At 34.4% G+C, this 17,150-nt stretch overlaps 1 protein-coding gene across 2 annotated transcripts; it reads left to right on the forward strand.

The window, feature by feature from the left end:
* Positions 1–7,299: 7,299 nt before the first annotated feature.
* Positions 7,300–15,693, forward strand: LOC116140634 (receptor-like cytosolic serine/threonine-protein kinase RBK2). 2 transcript variants are annotated; one of them, XM_031426237.1, is made up of 8 exons: positions 7,300–7,327; positions 7,753–8,220; positions 8,301–8,552; positions 8,640–8,794; positions 8,959–9,038; positions 9,127–9,262; positions 9,346–9,495; positions 14,851–15,693. In XM_031426237.1, the coding sequence occupies exons 2-8, from the start codon at positions 7,857–7,859 to the stop codon at positions 15,001–15,003; spliced, it is 1,290 nt and encodes a 429-aa protein (XP_031282097.1). In that variant the 5' UTR covers positions 7,300–7,327; positions 7,753–7,856; the 3' UTR covers positions 15,004–15,693. The 2 variants fall into 2 exon arrangements, with proteins under 2 accessions (XP_031282097.1, XP_031282096.1); XM_031426236.1 differs by lacking the exon at positions 14,851–15,693 and adding an exon at positions 9,609–9,982.
* Positions 15,694–17,150: the final 1,457 nt, after the last annotated feature.

Here is a 17,150-nt window from a genome sequence, read left to right on the forward strand (position 1 = left end):
AAACTTTGTCATTGGTGAATGGTGATAAGTTCGTTTAAATTACATTTGAAATTTTATCATTATCTAAGGGAATTAGTATTTTAATGTTTTTACTTTTGAGTTGGTTTAGATGCGTCTGAAAAGAAAATCACTGTGTACTATATAGTATAAATATTTTAGAATGAAGGTGAAAAAGAAGTTTAGATTATTTAATAACATTTTCTGAAGACCTATAGAAATAGAACGACAACGGGAGAGAAATCGACGAAAAGCGAAAGCAACAGCAATATTATAATAGTGGGTTAGGCGTTGGAGTGCTGAAGGATTGTCTGGGGCATGGAAAGAGGTATCAGTTAGATTGGGCATATCAGTCAAGTAACAGTATTGGGCTAACGGCCTACGGACTTTCTCTTTACAAACACATATAATTTGGTACCATCATTTTTTTCTTGATTGAACTGATTTGATTATTTTACTTGACACGAAAACTCAGTACCAACCAGAAAGATCCGATAAACCTTGACAGAATTAGAACCGATGTGTGCGTAACTACATGAAAGTCATCAATGCAATGCAAAAATGCAAGAAAATAATGAACACACGCAAGATTTTTATGTGGTTCGACAATTTAGAACTCAAGCCTACGTCCACTATTCCCTTATTGCTTTAGAAAACTTACAAAATAATGTATAGTGCCTATACTAATTTGCTAACCCATCTCTCATAGTTTGAAGGGGTATTTATACAAGTTTTTGATAAAGGAAAGAGAGATAAATCTGGGATTGTGATCACATTTGGTATGCAATCCCATGATTTCAACGATTGAGCACTAAAATTGCGCTGCCAGCGATGTCGATCTTATCCCTTTCAAAGTATCATCAGAGATTGAAACTTATTCTTGATATGTCAAATACTCCCTCTGTTTCTTTATAAAAGTCGTTTTGAAAGTATTAATTTTTTTCAAAATAAATGACGTTCTCTTCTTTCAATGTTTTGTAACCCACGTCATCATTCTCCACCCTGCCCCTCATCTCCTCTCTATACCTTTTTCTCTACCCTGCCCCACACTCCTCTCTCTCTCTCTCTCTCTCTCTCTTTATCTATCTCTTCCCTTCATCTCATCTCTTTCACAATTTCTCTCTCTTTATTTTAATATTGAGGAAAAAGTCAATTCTTTGTGTAAAAACTTAAAACAACAATTATATTGAAACGAAGGGAGTAGCTGTTAAGATTGGTTGTTGTGATGAGCTTTAGTTGGGTTAAGCTTACTTTGGATCGTACTGAATTTGGGTCAAGCTTGTTCTGGGTTATGCTGATTCTAAGTCAGACTACAACTCTGTGAGCTTATAAGATTTGTCAATTTTCTGGCAAAATCACACACACACACACATATAGTAGAGCCTCTCTATAGTAATACTTTATATATGAATAATTTTCATATAATCATAAAAAATTATGGTCCCAACTTGGGCCAGTTATAAATAAAAATAAATTTTACATTGTAATAAGTTATAATTTTTATAGCTCTCGGCTTAAGGAACTTGTCTCTACATAGTAATAATTATATGTATATTGCAAAAAAACATAAGCTATGTTACATAAAAATTTTAAGATGAAATAAAATATATATCTAAGGTTGTTTGGGATAGTGATTTATACTTTAAATTTATTTCCACATCTTTTATCTTGCGAGTACATAATAAGTCGTCAGCATGGACACCTTCTTGTTGAAGCCAAAATAATTTTAGCTTCTCAAGTATGTTTATAGTTTCTTGATATGAAACTTTTGATATTTTTGTACTATCATCCTTAAGATTATCTCCTTCCTCTTATTGTCTAATTCCAATAATGATTTATTCTTCAATTAAAACATTTAAGGCTTGTTACTTATTTGGATGGTTGAGGAAAAAATCAATATCCATTTAATTAGTGTAATGAAATTGTCGAATCTGTTCACTCAATTTATTTGTAAACATAAATTACAAAATAAAAAATCAAAATAATAATTCTTGTAACTACATTTTTATTAAGTTATAACCTCTTAATAATAATAAATTTAATTAGTCCCAATGTCATGATTATAGAGAGGTTTATTATATATATATTGAAGGTTAAAACTTATTAAATTAGTAATAAAATATAATTAATCTTAAACCATTGGTTGGGCAATGGTAAAGTAAGAACTAAGTTTTAACAATGAAACTGAAGGTCTAACTAAAATCAATTTTATTGGCAATACAAATCCATGGTGGACGTACAATTACTAAGAGTTCCTTGTTAATTAAATATTTGGCAATGCATCGTTATCTTTATTTTCGTGTATGTTAGTGCTACCACTGAATTTTAATGGTGATTAGATTAAATTGACCATAGGCCTGACTCCCACTTTGCTTATCAAATCACTTCCGACAAGTCCACCCAATTAATAAAACATATCAGAAAGTTTCACTTTACCAACGAACAATTTTTTAATTTTCACGTTTTAAATACTTTTACTTATACTAAGCTGCAAACCCCATTTCTGACCGATTGATAACGAATTTTAAGCATAAAATAATATCAACTTGCATCCATAACCAAAATGTCTCTACGATAAGGGCTTCATTTTATAATGTTAGTTCATAATCATATGATATGACATCAATTAATTTTAGCATGAACAACGATGGCCACCATTTTTGAAACTTTTTATTTTAAATCTATTTGTCAATTTTTGTTTGAAATTTAAGGACTTTGAATGCATTGAGTTGGAATTTGATTGATTTCTGAATATGGTCAACGTTATCCTCTGGAGTTGTTATAAAGTTGAAAAGAGAAAGACTAAGAAAATTTGAGAATAATTTTCAAAAACATTATAAACAGAAACTTTGTTTGAGATTACAGGGAATGCTTAACGGATGTGTCACCAACCAGTTGACGAGAAACAAATAATTGTGGAGTGTGCTTATTCTTGAATCAATTTTTACATCAAAACTGTCTCAGTCTGACAGATAGTCTTGTCTGTAACGTTAAATCTTAAAAAAGAAGCGACAAAATATAAAAGATTTTCCAAAGACCAAAATGTTATGATTGGGTATGAAATGATACTAGAAATCTCTTGATTTGCGGGTGAAGGCTGCTCAAAATCATATCATTTCTGCAATCTTTGATTCCTTGCGTGGGAGGATTTTATTTTTATTTGTAATGATTGTGAAGCAAGTATTTATTTATTTATTTATTATTATTATTTTTTTTTTTAAGGATTGGTTCATCCTTAAGGCATCAAGAAATTACTGCACAATCGATTAGGAAGTCTTTAATCATTTTAATGGTAAGATATATAGTGGCTCTTCGGCTTCTGCTACAATGTTTATCAGTTACCATGATGAATGGCACCTAATAAATTTCTCATCTTTACGATGTACTATATAGTATAAATATTTTAGAATGAAGGTGAAAAAGAAGTTTAGATTATTTAATAACATTTTCTGAAGACCTATAGAAATAGAACGACAACGGGAGAGAAATCGACGAAAAGCGAAAGCAACAGCAATATTATAATAGTGGGTTAGGCGTTGGAGTGGTGAAGTATTGTATGGGGCATGGAAAGAGGTATCAGTTAGATTGGGCATATCAGTCAAGTAACAGTATTGGGCTAATTGCCCACGGACATTCTATTTACAAACACACATATAATTTGGTACCATCATTTTTTTCTTTATTGAACTGATTTGATTATTTTACTTGACACGAAAACTCGTACCAACCAGAAAGATCCGATAAACCTTAACAGAATCAGAACCGATGTATCCGTGACTACATGAAAGTCTTCAATGCAATGCATAAATGCAAGAAAATAATGAACACACGCAAGATTTTTTTGTGGTTCGACAATTTAGAACTCAAGCCTATGTTCATTGTTCTCTTATTGCTTTAAAGAGCTTACAAAATAATATATTGTGTCTATACTAATTTGCTAACCCATTTCTCATAGTTTGAAGGGGTATTTATACAAGTTTTTTTATAAAGGAAAGAGAGATAAATCCCGGGATTGTGATCAGATTTGGTACGCAATCCTGTGATTTCAGTGATTGAGCACTAAAACCGCGTTGCTAGCGATGTCAATCTTATTCCTTTCAAAGTATCATCAGAGATTGAAACTTATCATTGATCTGTCAAATACTCCCTCTGTTTCTTTATAAAAATCATTTTGAGGGTATTAATTTTTTTCAAAATAAATGACGTTCTCTTCTTTCAATGTTTTCTGACCCACGTCTTCATTCTCCACCGTGCCCCTCATCTCCTCTCTATACCTTTTTCTCTACCCTACCCCACACTCCTCTCTCTCTCTCTTTATCTATCTCTTCCCTTCATCTCCTCTCTTTCACAATTTCTCTTTCTTTATTTTAATATTTCACACATCTGTTGCAGCGGGGAAAACAAAATTTTTCCACCTACAATATGAGGAAAAAGTCAATTCTTTGCACAGATTTTGATTTATTAAAAATTGTGTAAAAACTTAAAACAACAATTTTATTGAAACGAAGGGAGTAGCTGTTAAGATTGGTTGTTGTGATGAGCTTTAGTTGGGTTAAGCTTACTTTGGATCGTACTGAATCTGGGTCAAGCTTGTTCTGGGTTACGCTGATTCTAAGTCGGACTATAACTCTGTGAGCTTCTGAGATCTGTTAGTTTTCTGGCAAAATCTCTCACACACACACACACATATAGTAGAGCATCTCTATAGTAATATTCTATATTGAAATAATTTCCATATAATCATAAAAAATTCTGGTCCCAACTTGGGCCAGTTATAAATAAGAATCAATTTCATATTGTAATAAGTTATAATTTTTCTGGCTCTCGGCTTAAGAAACTTATTCTACATAGTAATAATTATATGTATATTGCAAAAAAACATAAGCTATGTTACATTAAAAGCTTAAGATGAAATAAAATATTTATCTAAAGTTATTTGGGATAGTTTATACTTTAGAGTTATTTCCACATCTTTTATCTTGCGAGTCCATAATAAGTCGTCAGCATGAACATCTTCTTATTGAAGCCAAAATAATTTTAGCTTCTCAAGTATGTTTATAGTTTCTTGACATGAAACTTTTGATATTTTCGTACTATCATTCTTAAGATTATCTCCTTCCTCTTATTGTCTAATTCCAATAATGATTTATTCTTCAGTTAAAACATTCAAGACTTGTTACTTATTTGGATGGTTGAGGAAAAAATCAATATCCATTTAATTAGTGTAGTGAAATTGTCGAATATGTTCACTCAATTCATTTGTAAACATAAATTACAAAATAAAAAATCAATATAATAATTCTTGTAACTACATCTTTATTAAGTTATAGCTTCTTAATAATAATAAATTTAGTTGGTTCTAACGTCATGACTATAGAGAGATTCTACTATATATATTGAAGATTAAAACTTATTATATTAGTAATAAAATATAATTAATCTTAAACCATTGGTTGGGCAATGGTAAAGTAAGAACTAAGTTTTAACGCTGAAATTGAAGCTCTAACTAAAATCAATTTTATCGGCAATACAAATCCAAGGTGGACGTACAATTAGTAAGAGTTCCTTGTTAATTAAATATTTGGCAATGCATCGTTATCTTTATTTTCGTGTATGTTAGTGCTACCACTGAATTTTAATGGTGATTAGATTAAATTGACCATAGGCCTGACTCACACTTTGCTTATCAAATCACTTCCGACAAGTCCACCCAATTAATAAAACATATCAGAAAGTTTCACTTTACCAACGAACAATTTTTTAATTTTCACGTTTTAAATACTTTTACTTATACTAAGCTGCAAACCCCATTTCTGACCGATTGATAACGAATTTTAAGCATAAAATAATATCAACTTGCATCCATAACCAAAATATCTTTACGATAAGGGCTTCATTTTATAATGTTAGTTCATAATCATATGATATGACATCAATTAATTTTAGCATGAACAACGATGGCCACCATTTTTGAAACTTTTTATTTTAAATCTATTTGTCAATTTTTGTTTGAAATTTAAGGACTTTGAATGCATTGAGTTGGAATTTGATTGATTTCTGAATATGGTCAACGTTATCCTCTGGAGTTGTTATAAAGTTGAAAAGAGAAAGACTAAGAAAATTTGAGAATAATTTTCAAAAACATTATAAACAGAAACTTTGTTTGAGATTACAGGGAATGCTTAACGGATGTGTCACCAACCAGTTGACGAGAAACAAATAATTGTGGAGTGTGCTTATTCTTGAATCAATTTTTACATCAAAACTGTCTCAGTCTGACAGATAGTCTTGTCTGTAACGTTAAATCTTAAAAAAGAAGCGACAAAATATAAAAGATTTTCCAAAGACCAAAATGTTATGATTGGGTATGAAATGATACTAGAAATCTCTTGATTTGCGGGTGAAGGCTGCTCAAAATCATATCATTTCTGCAATCTTTGATTCCTTGCGTGGGAGGATTTTATTTTTATTTGTAATGATTGTGAAGCAAGTATTTATTTATTTATTTATTATTATTATTTTTTTTTTTAAGGATTGGTTCATCCTTAAGGCATCAAGAAATTACTGCACAATCGATTAGGAAGTCTTTAATCATTTTAATGGTAAGATATATAGTGGCTCTTCGGCTTCTGCTACAATGTTTATCAGTTACCATGATGAATGGCACCTAATAAATTTCTCAATCATAAAAATTAGAAGACCAGACCCATCCATACATTTTAACAAGACTTTTTATCAAAGTTTCATTGATTTCCAGTCAAATTTTTACAATAATATTTATAAATCCAAGTTTTAATAATTAATACAAATTGTCATCTTCATTCTTTAATATAAGAATTTAACTTGTAAAGACCAAACACACAAATAAATATGTACGAATCATATTGTAATAAATTATTTTTGCCAAATAGATGATGTGGGGTGGAGCTAATAAACTATAGAATAAAATGGAAAATCATAAAGTATGGAAATTAAAAGTAAATCCAATAAGTGTACAAAAAACAAAAAACAAAAATAAAAAATGAAGGCACACGTGGTTCAATGATACTGCACGTAACCTTTACCTCACCCTCTTAAAGTAGAAAGAATCGTCTCTGACCATCGAAGCTCCTTAACATGGATAAGAAAGTTGATAGCTCTTCTTCAACTCAAAGTGTACAGCGTCCACAATTGTGTTTTAACTTAATTTAATAGTTTAAATAATAAAATATCTGTGCAATAACATGGCATAAATTGAGAATCCAGTTATCGTTGAAGCGGTTGAGATTGAGTAACTGGGAATTGGTGTCCACCACTTCCCTCTCTCTCTCTCTCTCTCTACTTTTGATTGGTATGTTTTGTCCATTAACAATCTTTCTCATTCTTCTTCTCGTTTATTATGTATTTGTTTCAGCCTTTACAGTCTCAGTTTATGGGTTCTTTTTCCATGTCTTTTGGGATTGCAACAACTCTCTTCTGATTTCCTTTCTTCTTCGCTGCTTGTTCTCTGCTATTGGTTTATACAACTAATTTTTTCTTTTCACTTTCTTCTGAATTTGACCATTTTTACTGCTAAAATGTTCCTTTCGTAAGTTGTATATTAATTTAAATAGCTTCCAATTTGTTTGTTTCCTCTGCTTGAAATTAATCTTATTCTTTGCTGTAACTTGCATCAATTCAATATCTTTGCACTCACGTTAGCTTCCTCTCTATGTTATTATTATTTTTTAACTCACAATATGGTTTCCTCGTCATGTTTTTGGATCCTATTTGCAGAAAAAGCAGAGACAGTTTAGTAAATTATTTTCAATAGGGAGAAACAGAATGCTCTGTTTTTGTTGAAGGTGAAATTTCAACCTTTTCCCTTATGATCTTTGGGTATGGAGAAGAAGGAGAATACAAGTTCCCCAGTTGGAGTTCTGGAGGATTACTTCAGGAGTGAAGACACGGAATCATGTTCTTCAAAAGAACCCACCCCAGACTCCGATTCTAAATCAACTTCCAAATCCAATTCTCGCTGGCATGGATTTGCTGAGTTGTTCAGAAGTAAATCAAAAACACCAATGACTTCATTGTATCCTCTCAGTGTCCTCAAGCTCTCAATAAGAAAGAGCAGTAGTATGAAAGAGGGTATTGATATGTCACGAAATCTTCTTATAAATACTGATCCATACAATTCAAAGTCTGCGCAGAAGATTTTCTCTCTGTACGACCTCCAAGCTGCCACCAATAATTTCAGTTTTGGTACGTATTTGTAATGTAGTCAGAAGCAGAGAATTCAATTTTAAAACAAAATATGAGTTTTCTGATTTGGTTTTGTGTAGAAAATCTGATTGGAAAAGGGGGTTATGCCGAAGTTTACAAGGGGCGTTTGCGAGATGGAGAATTTGTGGCAATCAAACGGCTAACACGAGGTACAGCTGATGAGATGATTGCAGACTTTCTATCAGAGCTTGGGATTATGGCTCATGTCAATCATCCTAATACTGCTAAGTTAATTGGATACGGAGTTGAAGGTGGCATGCACATTGTTCTTGAATTGTCTCCAAATGGAAGCTTAGCTTCTCTACTTTATGGTTGGTGCTTGATTATAAAACATTGCCGCCGATGATTTCCTGTAAATTATGTACCATGTTAAGAAAATTAATCCTAGACTATTACAGGTGCGAAGGAGAAACTGAAATGGAGTATTAGGTATAAGATTGCTTTAGGGATAGCCGAGGGTTTACTATATCTTCATGAGGGTTGTCAGAGGAGAATCATTCACAGAGATATCAAGGCTGCCAATATTTTGCTGACTGAAGATTTTATACCTCAGGTACATGATATATCTGCTTTGAGCTCTCTGATTTACCATTAATTCCCTCCGCCCCCCCGCCAAAATTTCGTTTAATTAATATTAAAATTAATGAAGCTTTAATGCGTTTTCTCACTAATTAGAGCATGCAAAGCTAAAGAAAGTATCGGTTCCTTTTAATTCAGATTTGTGATTTTGGGCTTGCGAAATGGCTACCAGAGCAGTGGACTCACCACACAGTATCCAAAGTTGAAGGCACATTTGGGTTGGTAAAACTAACATTTACAACTGCACTTATCCAGCAGCGATCTTACTTCATAAACGCACTCATTTGTTTCCGATAATTATTGCAGCTATCTTGCCCCTGAGTTTTTGATGCATGGGATAGTAGATGAAAAAACTGATGTGTTTGCCTTTGGGGTATTGCTATTGGAACTAGTCACTGGACGCCGAGCTCTGGATTACTCTCAACAAAGCGTTGTCTTGTGGGTATGTTTTTCCGTTTATTTAGCACATATTGGCAAACTGGATGATGGTTGTGAAGGATTCATACTTTTTTTTTTTTTTTTTAGGCAAAACCTTTGCTTAGGAAGAATGAAGTTAAAGAGCTAGTTGATCCTTCTATGGGTGATGAGTACGATTTCAGGCAGATGAATCTTGTGTTGTTGGCGGCTTATATATGCATACAACAGTCTTCAATTCGGCGGCCTCAAATGAGTCAGGTAGACTATACAGATTCAGTAACAACTCAAGTAGATGATCATAACAGTGGGATTTTAAGATAATCTGTTAAAGATAAAACTGATTCCATCTGCTTCAATACATGACTTTGCAGGTCGTGCAACTTCTGAATGGAAATCTTAGCTGCTTGAAATTCATGAAAAAATGTCGATCTCCATTGGTAAGAAAAACTCTCCGCCAAGAGATATCAAATGCAGAAGATTACAACTCAACCAAAATGAATAGCTTTCTTCAGAATCGAAATTGAAGTTTTGCGGATCAATAGTAGTGATATCTTAATACATTAATACTTGATGCCAGAGGACAACTACGAGTAGCGTACAAATATATAGATGAGGTTTTTCAAGTCTCCACCTGTCTTCTGCTATTGCGTACATAGATAGAAAAGTTTTTAAAGTAAAAAAAATGAAATCATGTACATAAATGAACCATAATGAAGGAATAAAAATTAATGATCTTATTTTGAGCCTATGCCACTTCTCACTATGATGCTTCTTCGTTGGAACAAATATTTATAATTAAATACAATAATAACAATATTCATAATAATCTAATTAATTAGTTTGGATTAAACCCATTAGTTTAAAGTAATTTAATTAAATATAACTTAAAACTCATCATAATATTCAATATTATTCATAATCAACTGCATGAGATTACTTGTACAGTTTTGCAACTCATCATAATGATTTCATATATATATATACGATCGCACAACCACATCATAACAGTCTAAACATATATACACCATCGTCCGCCCCTACATATCCCAACCCATGTATATATACCATCGCATAACCACATCATAATAGTCCAAACATATATGCACCTTCGCCCGTCCCTATATATCCCACCCCACATATACACACCATCACGCAACCACATCATAACAGTCCAAACATATATACACCATCATCTGCTTTCACTCACTCCCATGTATATACACCATCACACAACCACATCATAATAGTTCAAACCTATATACACTATCACCCACCCCCACTCACCCCCCAAAACTATAAGTCCAAACATATATTCACCATCCCCATTCACTCTCAAAAACTAACTCAAAAGAGGAGTGAGTCCCAAAAACTAGCTCAAAGGATTAGGTGTGTTTCAAACCAATAGATTACAGAAGGGTATATATGTAATAATAACTAAAAGAATGGTATGAAACGGGAATCAATTCCATAAAGTGATGACGATCGCTTCCTCATTTAACACTATATCTTAAAAGAATGAGTTTCTATTTTAGTACAAGGTTGTAGAAAAGTCTTCGGTAAAAGATTATGCAAATCTTCATTAACNTCATAACAGTCTAAACATATATACACCATCGTCCGCCCCTACATATCCCAACCCATGTATATATACCATCGCATAACCACATCATAATAGTCCAAACATATATGCACCTTCGCCCGTCCCTATATATCCCACCCCACATATACACACCATCACGCAACCACATCATAACAGTCCAAACATATATACACCATCATCTGCTTTCACTCACTCCCATGTATATACACCATCACACAACCACATCATAATAGTTCAAACCTATATACACTATCACCCACCCCCACTCACCCCCCAAAACTATAAGTCCAAACATATATTCACCATCCCCATTCACTCTCAAAAACTAACTCAAAAGAGGAGTGAGTCCCAAAAACTAGCTCAAAGGATTAGGTGTGTTTCAAACCAATAGATTACAGAAGGGTATATATGTAATAATAACTAAAAGAATGGTATGAAACGGGAATCAATTCCATAAAGTGATGACGATCGCTTCCTCATTTAACACTATATCTTAAAAGAATGAGTTTCTATTTTAGTACAAGGTTGTAGAAAAGTCTTCGGTAAAAGATTATGCAAATCTTCATTAACTGCTTATGTTCCCCTCACTTCCAGTGTAAATTCCCAACACTCCTTATGATTCGAGGATTATCACCAATCTCCCTTATAGTTTCGCTAAACTTCTCTGTGGAAGAGAGGTCTATTATGATTAAGCAGAATCTTAAAAGAAGTCGATGATATTTACCAGGGGAGATGAGCGATAACTCTCAAACAACATACGGGTTTCCATTTTGAGAGAAAACCTTAGGGGGGAGATAGAAACTTTCCAAGCTAGTACCTGCAGGAATATTTCCAGTCTAAAGTAAAAAAAAAAAGCATTCTGCAGTTTCAGAATATGTTGGCGAGCCTGCAAAGAAAACTTACGCTTCCATGGTATGCACAGTTTCTGCTCTCTTTCCTTCATCCTCTTTGTGTGTGGAAATGAGTTCTCAGGAGTCTGTGCGTGCATTTAGGCTTTTACCTCTAAATATATGTATCTTCCAATAGTTTGTACGAACAACACTTCAAAATAGTTTCAACTGCCTTCTTGTTGAGTTTTAAACACTTTGTTCTCTCAGACTTTTGTTGAGTTTGTCCTTCACCATGCCCCCTGAATTCAAGCTCAATTCAAGCCCTCCCTCAAGAGGACGCCAGGAAATTCAAGGAAGCCCCTCCTTTCTCAAGAAAAGCTCGAAGGAAGAAAGCATTGGCACTGTGACAGACCAAAGGCCATGTTTCTACAAGCTCATTTGTGACGATGAACCAGAACCAATGGTGATTAATTTTGTCCTTTTTGTCTACTTATTTGAGCTAAATCCATGGCTAACATCTTTGTTTTCTTTTGTTCATTAACAGAAGAAGTTTCCACGGCAATTTTTGAAGCATATATCAAAGGAGTTATCTGATACAGCAACTTTGAGAGTTGTCTCTGGTGGGTTGTGGAGGGTTAAAGTGAAGACCATCGGAAACGATGTGTTCATNTGAGTTTTGACTGTAGAGCCTGCATTTCGGGGATTGTTCTTGCTTTTACATGGTGAAGTTCTTTAAAATCTTCTACATATGCCCAATGATGGGAACTCATGAATTAAGATGGATGCTTTGATTTTAGTTATGGCCTCCATCATCAGTTGTTAACTTCTCCAATCATTACAAGGTGTGCTGGAGTTTTAAAAATTTTGCATTAATTTTATTTCTTTTGTATGTTTTACTTAATGTTGGTAAAAACTGAGATTTTCCTATTCTTGTATACTGAAAAAGTTTTAGCAGTATAACCGTATGCATTGGTCAATGATGGAAACTCATTGCATGAGTGTTTGTTTTAGTTTTCATAGTTAGCCCCCACATTTGCTACTGGTCTGTACCACCATTCATCAGTGTTAACTACTCCTTTTTCTCTTCTTCTTCCTCCTCCTCCTCTTCTTCATCACCATCACTATCATCACCTTCTTCTTCTCGGGATTAATGTTATTATTCTTGCTGTTGTTATCATTGTTGATGGTTGTTGTGGCGATGGTGGCAGTGGTGTTCTTTTGATCATCATTTAAGATGTGGGATGGCTTTCAGTGAAAATCTTTACCTTCACCATGAATTGTATGGTTTTGAGTTATGAGATCTGAGGCCTATGCTCATGCGAATCTTTATTGTCATTACTATTTGTACAAACCTATGAGTTTGAGCATGAAAATTCAATGTGATCTTTATCCCCTGTTGCAATATTTGATTACTGGATTATGGTTTATCTGCATGAATGATGGATTTTATTACTGCCCAATGATGGACAATTGAATTGTATTGAGTTGGTTGCATGGTTTCATCACTTCACTACATGACACCACTCTCTCTCTCTCTCTCAATCACTCACTCACTCACTCACTTATCATCTTTCTTTCATTCTTTCTTTTATCTGAGCCGCTCTTTCAGCTTTCCAAGTTTCTGCTTATTGGGTGGTATGTAAGGGAGTTGATGAATGCCATTAGCATTAAACCATATCTGATCTGTTCTAAGCTATGTGATCTGAGGGCTTTTCTATGTACGACAAATTTAGTGATTCATTTTTCAACTCCACTGATACGTCTATCCTTGTTGCAGAATATGTTCATGCTAGTATTGATTATGATGAGTGATCTATTGTGTTAGTGATGAAATGCGTCTAACAATTTTCTGCTCCTCGGAAATTTGTTTTGTTTTTAGACGACTGATTATAAACTGAATCTTGTTAGCATTGAGCCAAAGAAAAAAGAAAAAGAAAAAAACTATTGGCCTAGATTTCACTTGGATGGCATAGAAAACATTGTAACTCAAACGTCTTCTCCCTCCAGAAGCAAAGGCAAGCTCTAGATTTTCATCAGAGCATATTTCTTTTTTATTTATTTATTTATTTTTATGTAATTAATAATAGAGTAAATGACATGTTCCCACCCAAGGTTTTGCGAAACAACAAGTTCCCACTCTTGGTTTCATAAATTCCAGATTTTCCCCCTTAAATTAACAAAAAATCAGTTAATGTAACGGTCAAAGAGTATTTATTGCTTTTTGTCCAAAAAAATAGTAAACCCTATTCTCTTTCACTCCTCCAAATAAGTAAAATTTCAAAATTTCGTCCACATCTTAAATCTTTTCACAACCCAAGCCTTCCTCTTTGCCTCCAACTCCAACTCCACCACCACCACCACCACCTAGGGGTGTTCGGTTTCGGGTATTCTACACTTTTGGAAGGAATCGGAATCGGAACCGGAATCAGAATCGGAACCGACGGTTCCTTGACTTTTGGAACCGGAATCGGAACCGACAGTTCTGGTTCCTGTTCTGGGTACCCTGTAAAATTCATTATCCCCTTCCCCCCCCCCCCCCCCCAAAGTATTTAAAATGACAAAAAACTCTTAAAAACTTACAAATACCCCCCACTTTCACTAGTTAGAGCATGCATAGCAAAAGAAAGTAAGTATTGGTTCCTTTTAATTCAGATTTGTGATTTTGGGCTTGCAAAATGGCTACCAGAGCAATGGACTCACTACACAGAATCCAAAGTTGAAGGCACATTTGGGTTGGTAAAACTAATGTGATTGCCTTTGGTGTATTGCTATCTTGCCCCTGAGTTTTTGATGCATGGGATAGTAGATGAAAAAACTGATGTGATTGCCTTTGGTGTATTGCTATTGGAACTAGTCACCGGACGTCGAGCTCTGGATTACTCTCAACAAAGCATTGTCTTGTTATTAGCAAATTGGATGATGGTTGTGAAGGATTCATATCTTTGTTGAGGAAGAATGAAGTTAAAGAGCTAGTTGATCCTTCTATGGGTGATGAGTACGATTTCAGGCAGATGAATCTTGTGTTGTTGGCGGCCTATATATGCATACAATAGTCTTCGATTCGGCGGCCTTAAATGAGTCAGGTAGACTGTACAGATTCACTAACAACTGAAGTAGTAAACATAGAACATATAGATAAGATAATAAAATTGATTCCATCTGCTTCAATACATGACTTTGCAGGTTGTGCAACTTCTGAATGGAAATCTTTGCTGCTTGAAATTCATGAAAAAATGCCGATCTCCATTGGTAAGAAGAACTGTCCACCAAGAGCTATCAAATGTAGAAGATTACAACTCAACTAAAATGAATAGCTTTATTCAGAATCGAAATTGACGTTTTGCGGATTAATAGTAGTGACATGTCTTACTCCAAATGCATCTTAATACATAAATACTTGATGCCAGAGGACAACTATGAGTAGCGTACAAAAATATAGAAGAAAAAAAAGGTGAAGTTTTACCTTAATCTGAAGTGAATGGACAGAGAGCAGCAAGAGCAGATGAATATCGTGAGAAGGGAAGAAAGAAAATGAGTTTTTTTGCCCTAATCTGAAGTATTTGTATGTGGCAGGTAAATTACAATAACCCCCCCACTCTTTAATAACATTTTATTTCAGTCCTGGTTCTCGGTTTTGGTTCTTGACTGTAGGAACTGGAATCTACCCGTTGACGATCGGTTCTGGGTAGGAACCAGAACCAAACGCCGGGTACCCAACGGTTCTGGTTCTAAACGGTTCTTTTGAACACCCCTACCACCACCACCATCAATACCAACAACAACACTACTGACAAACGAAACACAACACTAGGTTAAGCAAACGACTGCGCTAATGGGTGGCAGTTCGTCGATGAGGCAGGAACGCACATATCATGGGTTGACTAGGGACCAAGGAAGTGCGACAGAGGTGGGTGTAAAGCAAGGTGTTGGTGTTGGGTTGGTTAGTTACTGGTTGGGACAATTGGTGGGCGCAATTTGGGGGCAAGGAATTTGGTGGCCGTCGATAGGGAAAGTGGTCGAAAAAATTTGCAAACAACCAACAAACACTCCAAAAAACCAATCTCNCAAACGAAACACAACACTAGGTTAAGCAAACCTAGTGTTGTCGATGAGGGGTGGCAGTTTGTCGATGAGGCGGGAACGCACATATCATGGGTTGACTAAGGACCAAGGAAGTGCGACGGAGGTGGGTGTAAAGCAAGGTGTTGGTGTTGGGTTGGTTGGTTACTAGTTGGGACAATTGGTGGGCGCGATTTGAGGGCAAGGAATTTGGTGGCCGTCGGTAGGGAAAGTGGTCGAAAAAATTTGCAAACAACCAACAAACACTCCAAAAAACCAATCTCCTGTCAAAATCAACTCCAAATCAACCTCCAATCAAACCCAATTTCATCAATCAAGCGAAACCCTAAAAGAGTGGTGGATGGCAAACGATAAGCAACCGAGGTCGAGGGTGTTGGGGCTTTTGGAGGAGGGGTGCCGGTGGTGCAGTTGGCAATGACAAAGGTGATTTCCAATGTCGAGATCAACTGGAATTTGATAAGAGAGGCGCTACAATCGCACGAAATCCTAAAGGGTTGGTGGCGACAATCAGTGAGCTAATGAGGTGGGGGAGGTTGGTGGTTTTGGTGGGGGGACGTCGGTGAGTCTATTGTTGGGTCAGAGGCGATTTCCGGCAATGCGGTGGCCAAAGAAGAGGAAAGGTTGAAGAAGAGAGAGAAAAAAAAGGGAAGGTTGAAAAAGAGGATGATGCTATTGAAATAAAATTGAAAGTAAAATTGTCATTTTCTGATTCTACTAATTTGGGGGATAAAAAGAATTTGTTAATTTATGTGGCAAGAGCAATTTGGTAATAGCACTTTTTATACTGTATCATACCCCAAAACTCACAAACAAAGTTGATTTAAGAGTGTGAATATGGAATTTATGAAACCAATGATGAGAACTTGTAGATTCGTAAAACCATGGGTGGGAACATGTCGTTTACTCTTAATAATATCATATAGATGTGGACAAGATTTGTGTAATTTTGTAATATTATTTTGTCATTAATATTTATCTGTTATTGTTCTTCACTATCTTTTAAGCATTTGTTATAGTTAATGGAGAGGGTTGTAGCATGGCAGAATATGATGGTGCATGGTTTTATTTTATAGGTTCATTTCATTGACCAAAAATTTCTCTATTCTGGTTTTTAACCAAACAATTTCCCATTATGTTAACTATTGTTTTTCATTTTATATAGTATATTATAAATTACTTAAAAGTTTGTTTAACTGAAAATTTTGTTAGGTAACTAAAACATTTTTACATGAATAATATTATACTTACAAAGATTTTATTAGCGGTATTACTCTTGTATTGTCATCTTATTTATATCATTTAATGTGTATTATTTATATTAATTTATCCTGTCATAATTTAATATGTCATTTTTTAAGAAATATTTTATATAATTTTTGTAAGTTTAGTATTATTCTTTTTAT

Source organism: Pistacia vera, unplaced genomic scaffold (genome assembly GCF_008641045.1).
Source record: "Pistacia vera cultivar Batoury unplaced genomic scaffold, PisVer_v2 Contig374, whole genome shotgun sequence".
Classification (NCBI taxonomy): domain Eukaryota; kingdom Viridiplantae; phylum Streptophyta; class Magnoliopsida; order Sapindales; family Anacardiaceae; genus Pistacia; species Pistacia vera.

Coding starts and splice junctions, on each gene's coding strand:
- LOC116140634 (XM_031426237.1), top strand. CDS start 7,857: ATGGAGAAGAAGGAGAATACAAGTTCCCCAGTTGGAGTTCTGGAGGAT. Junction 8,553..8,639: donor CTTAGCTTCTCTACTTTATG/GTTGGTGCTTGA, acceptor AGACTATTACAG/GTGCGAAGGAGAAACTGAAA. Junction 9,263..9,345: donor AACAAAGCGTTGTCTTGTGG/GTATGTTTTTCC, acceptor TTTTTTTTTTAG/GCAAAACCTTTGCTTAGGAA.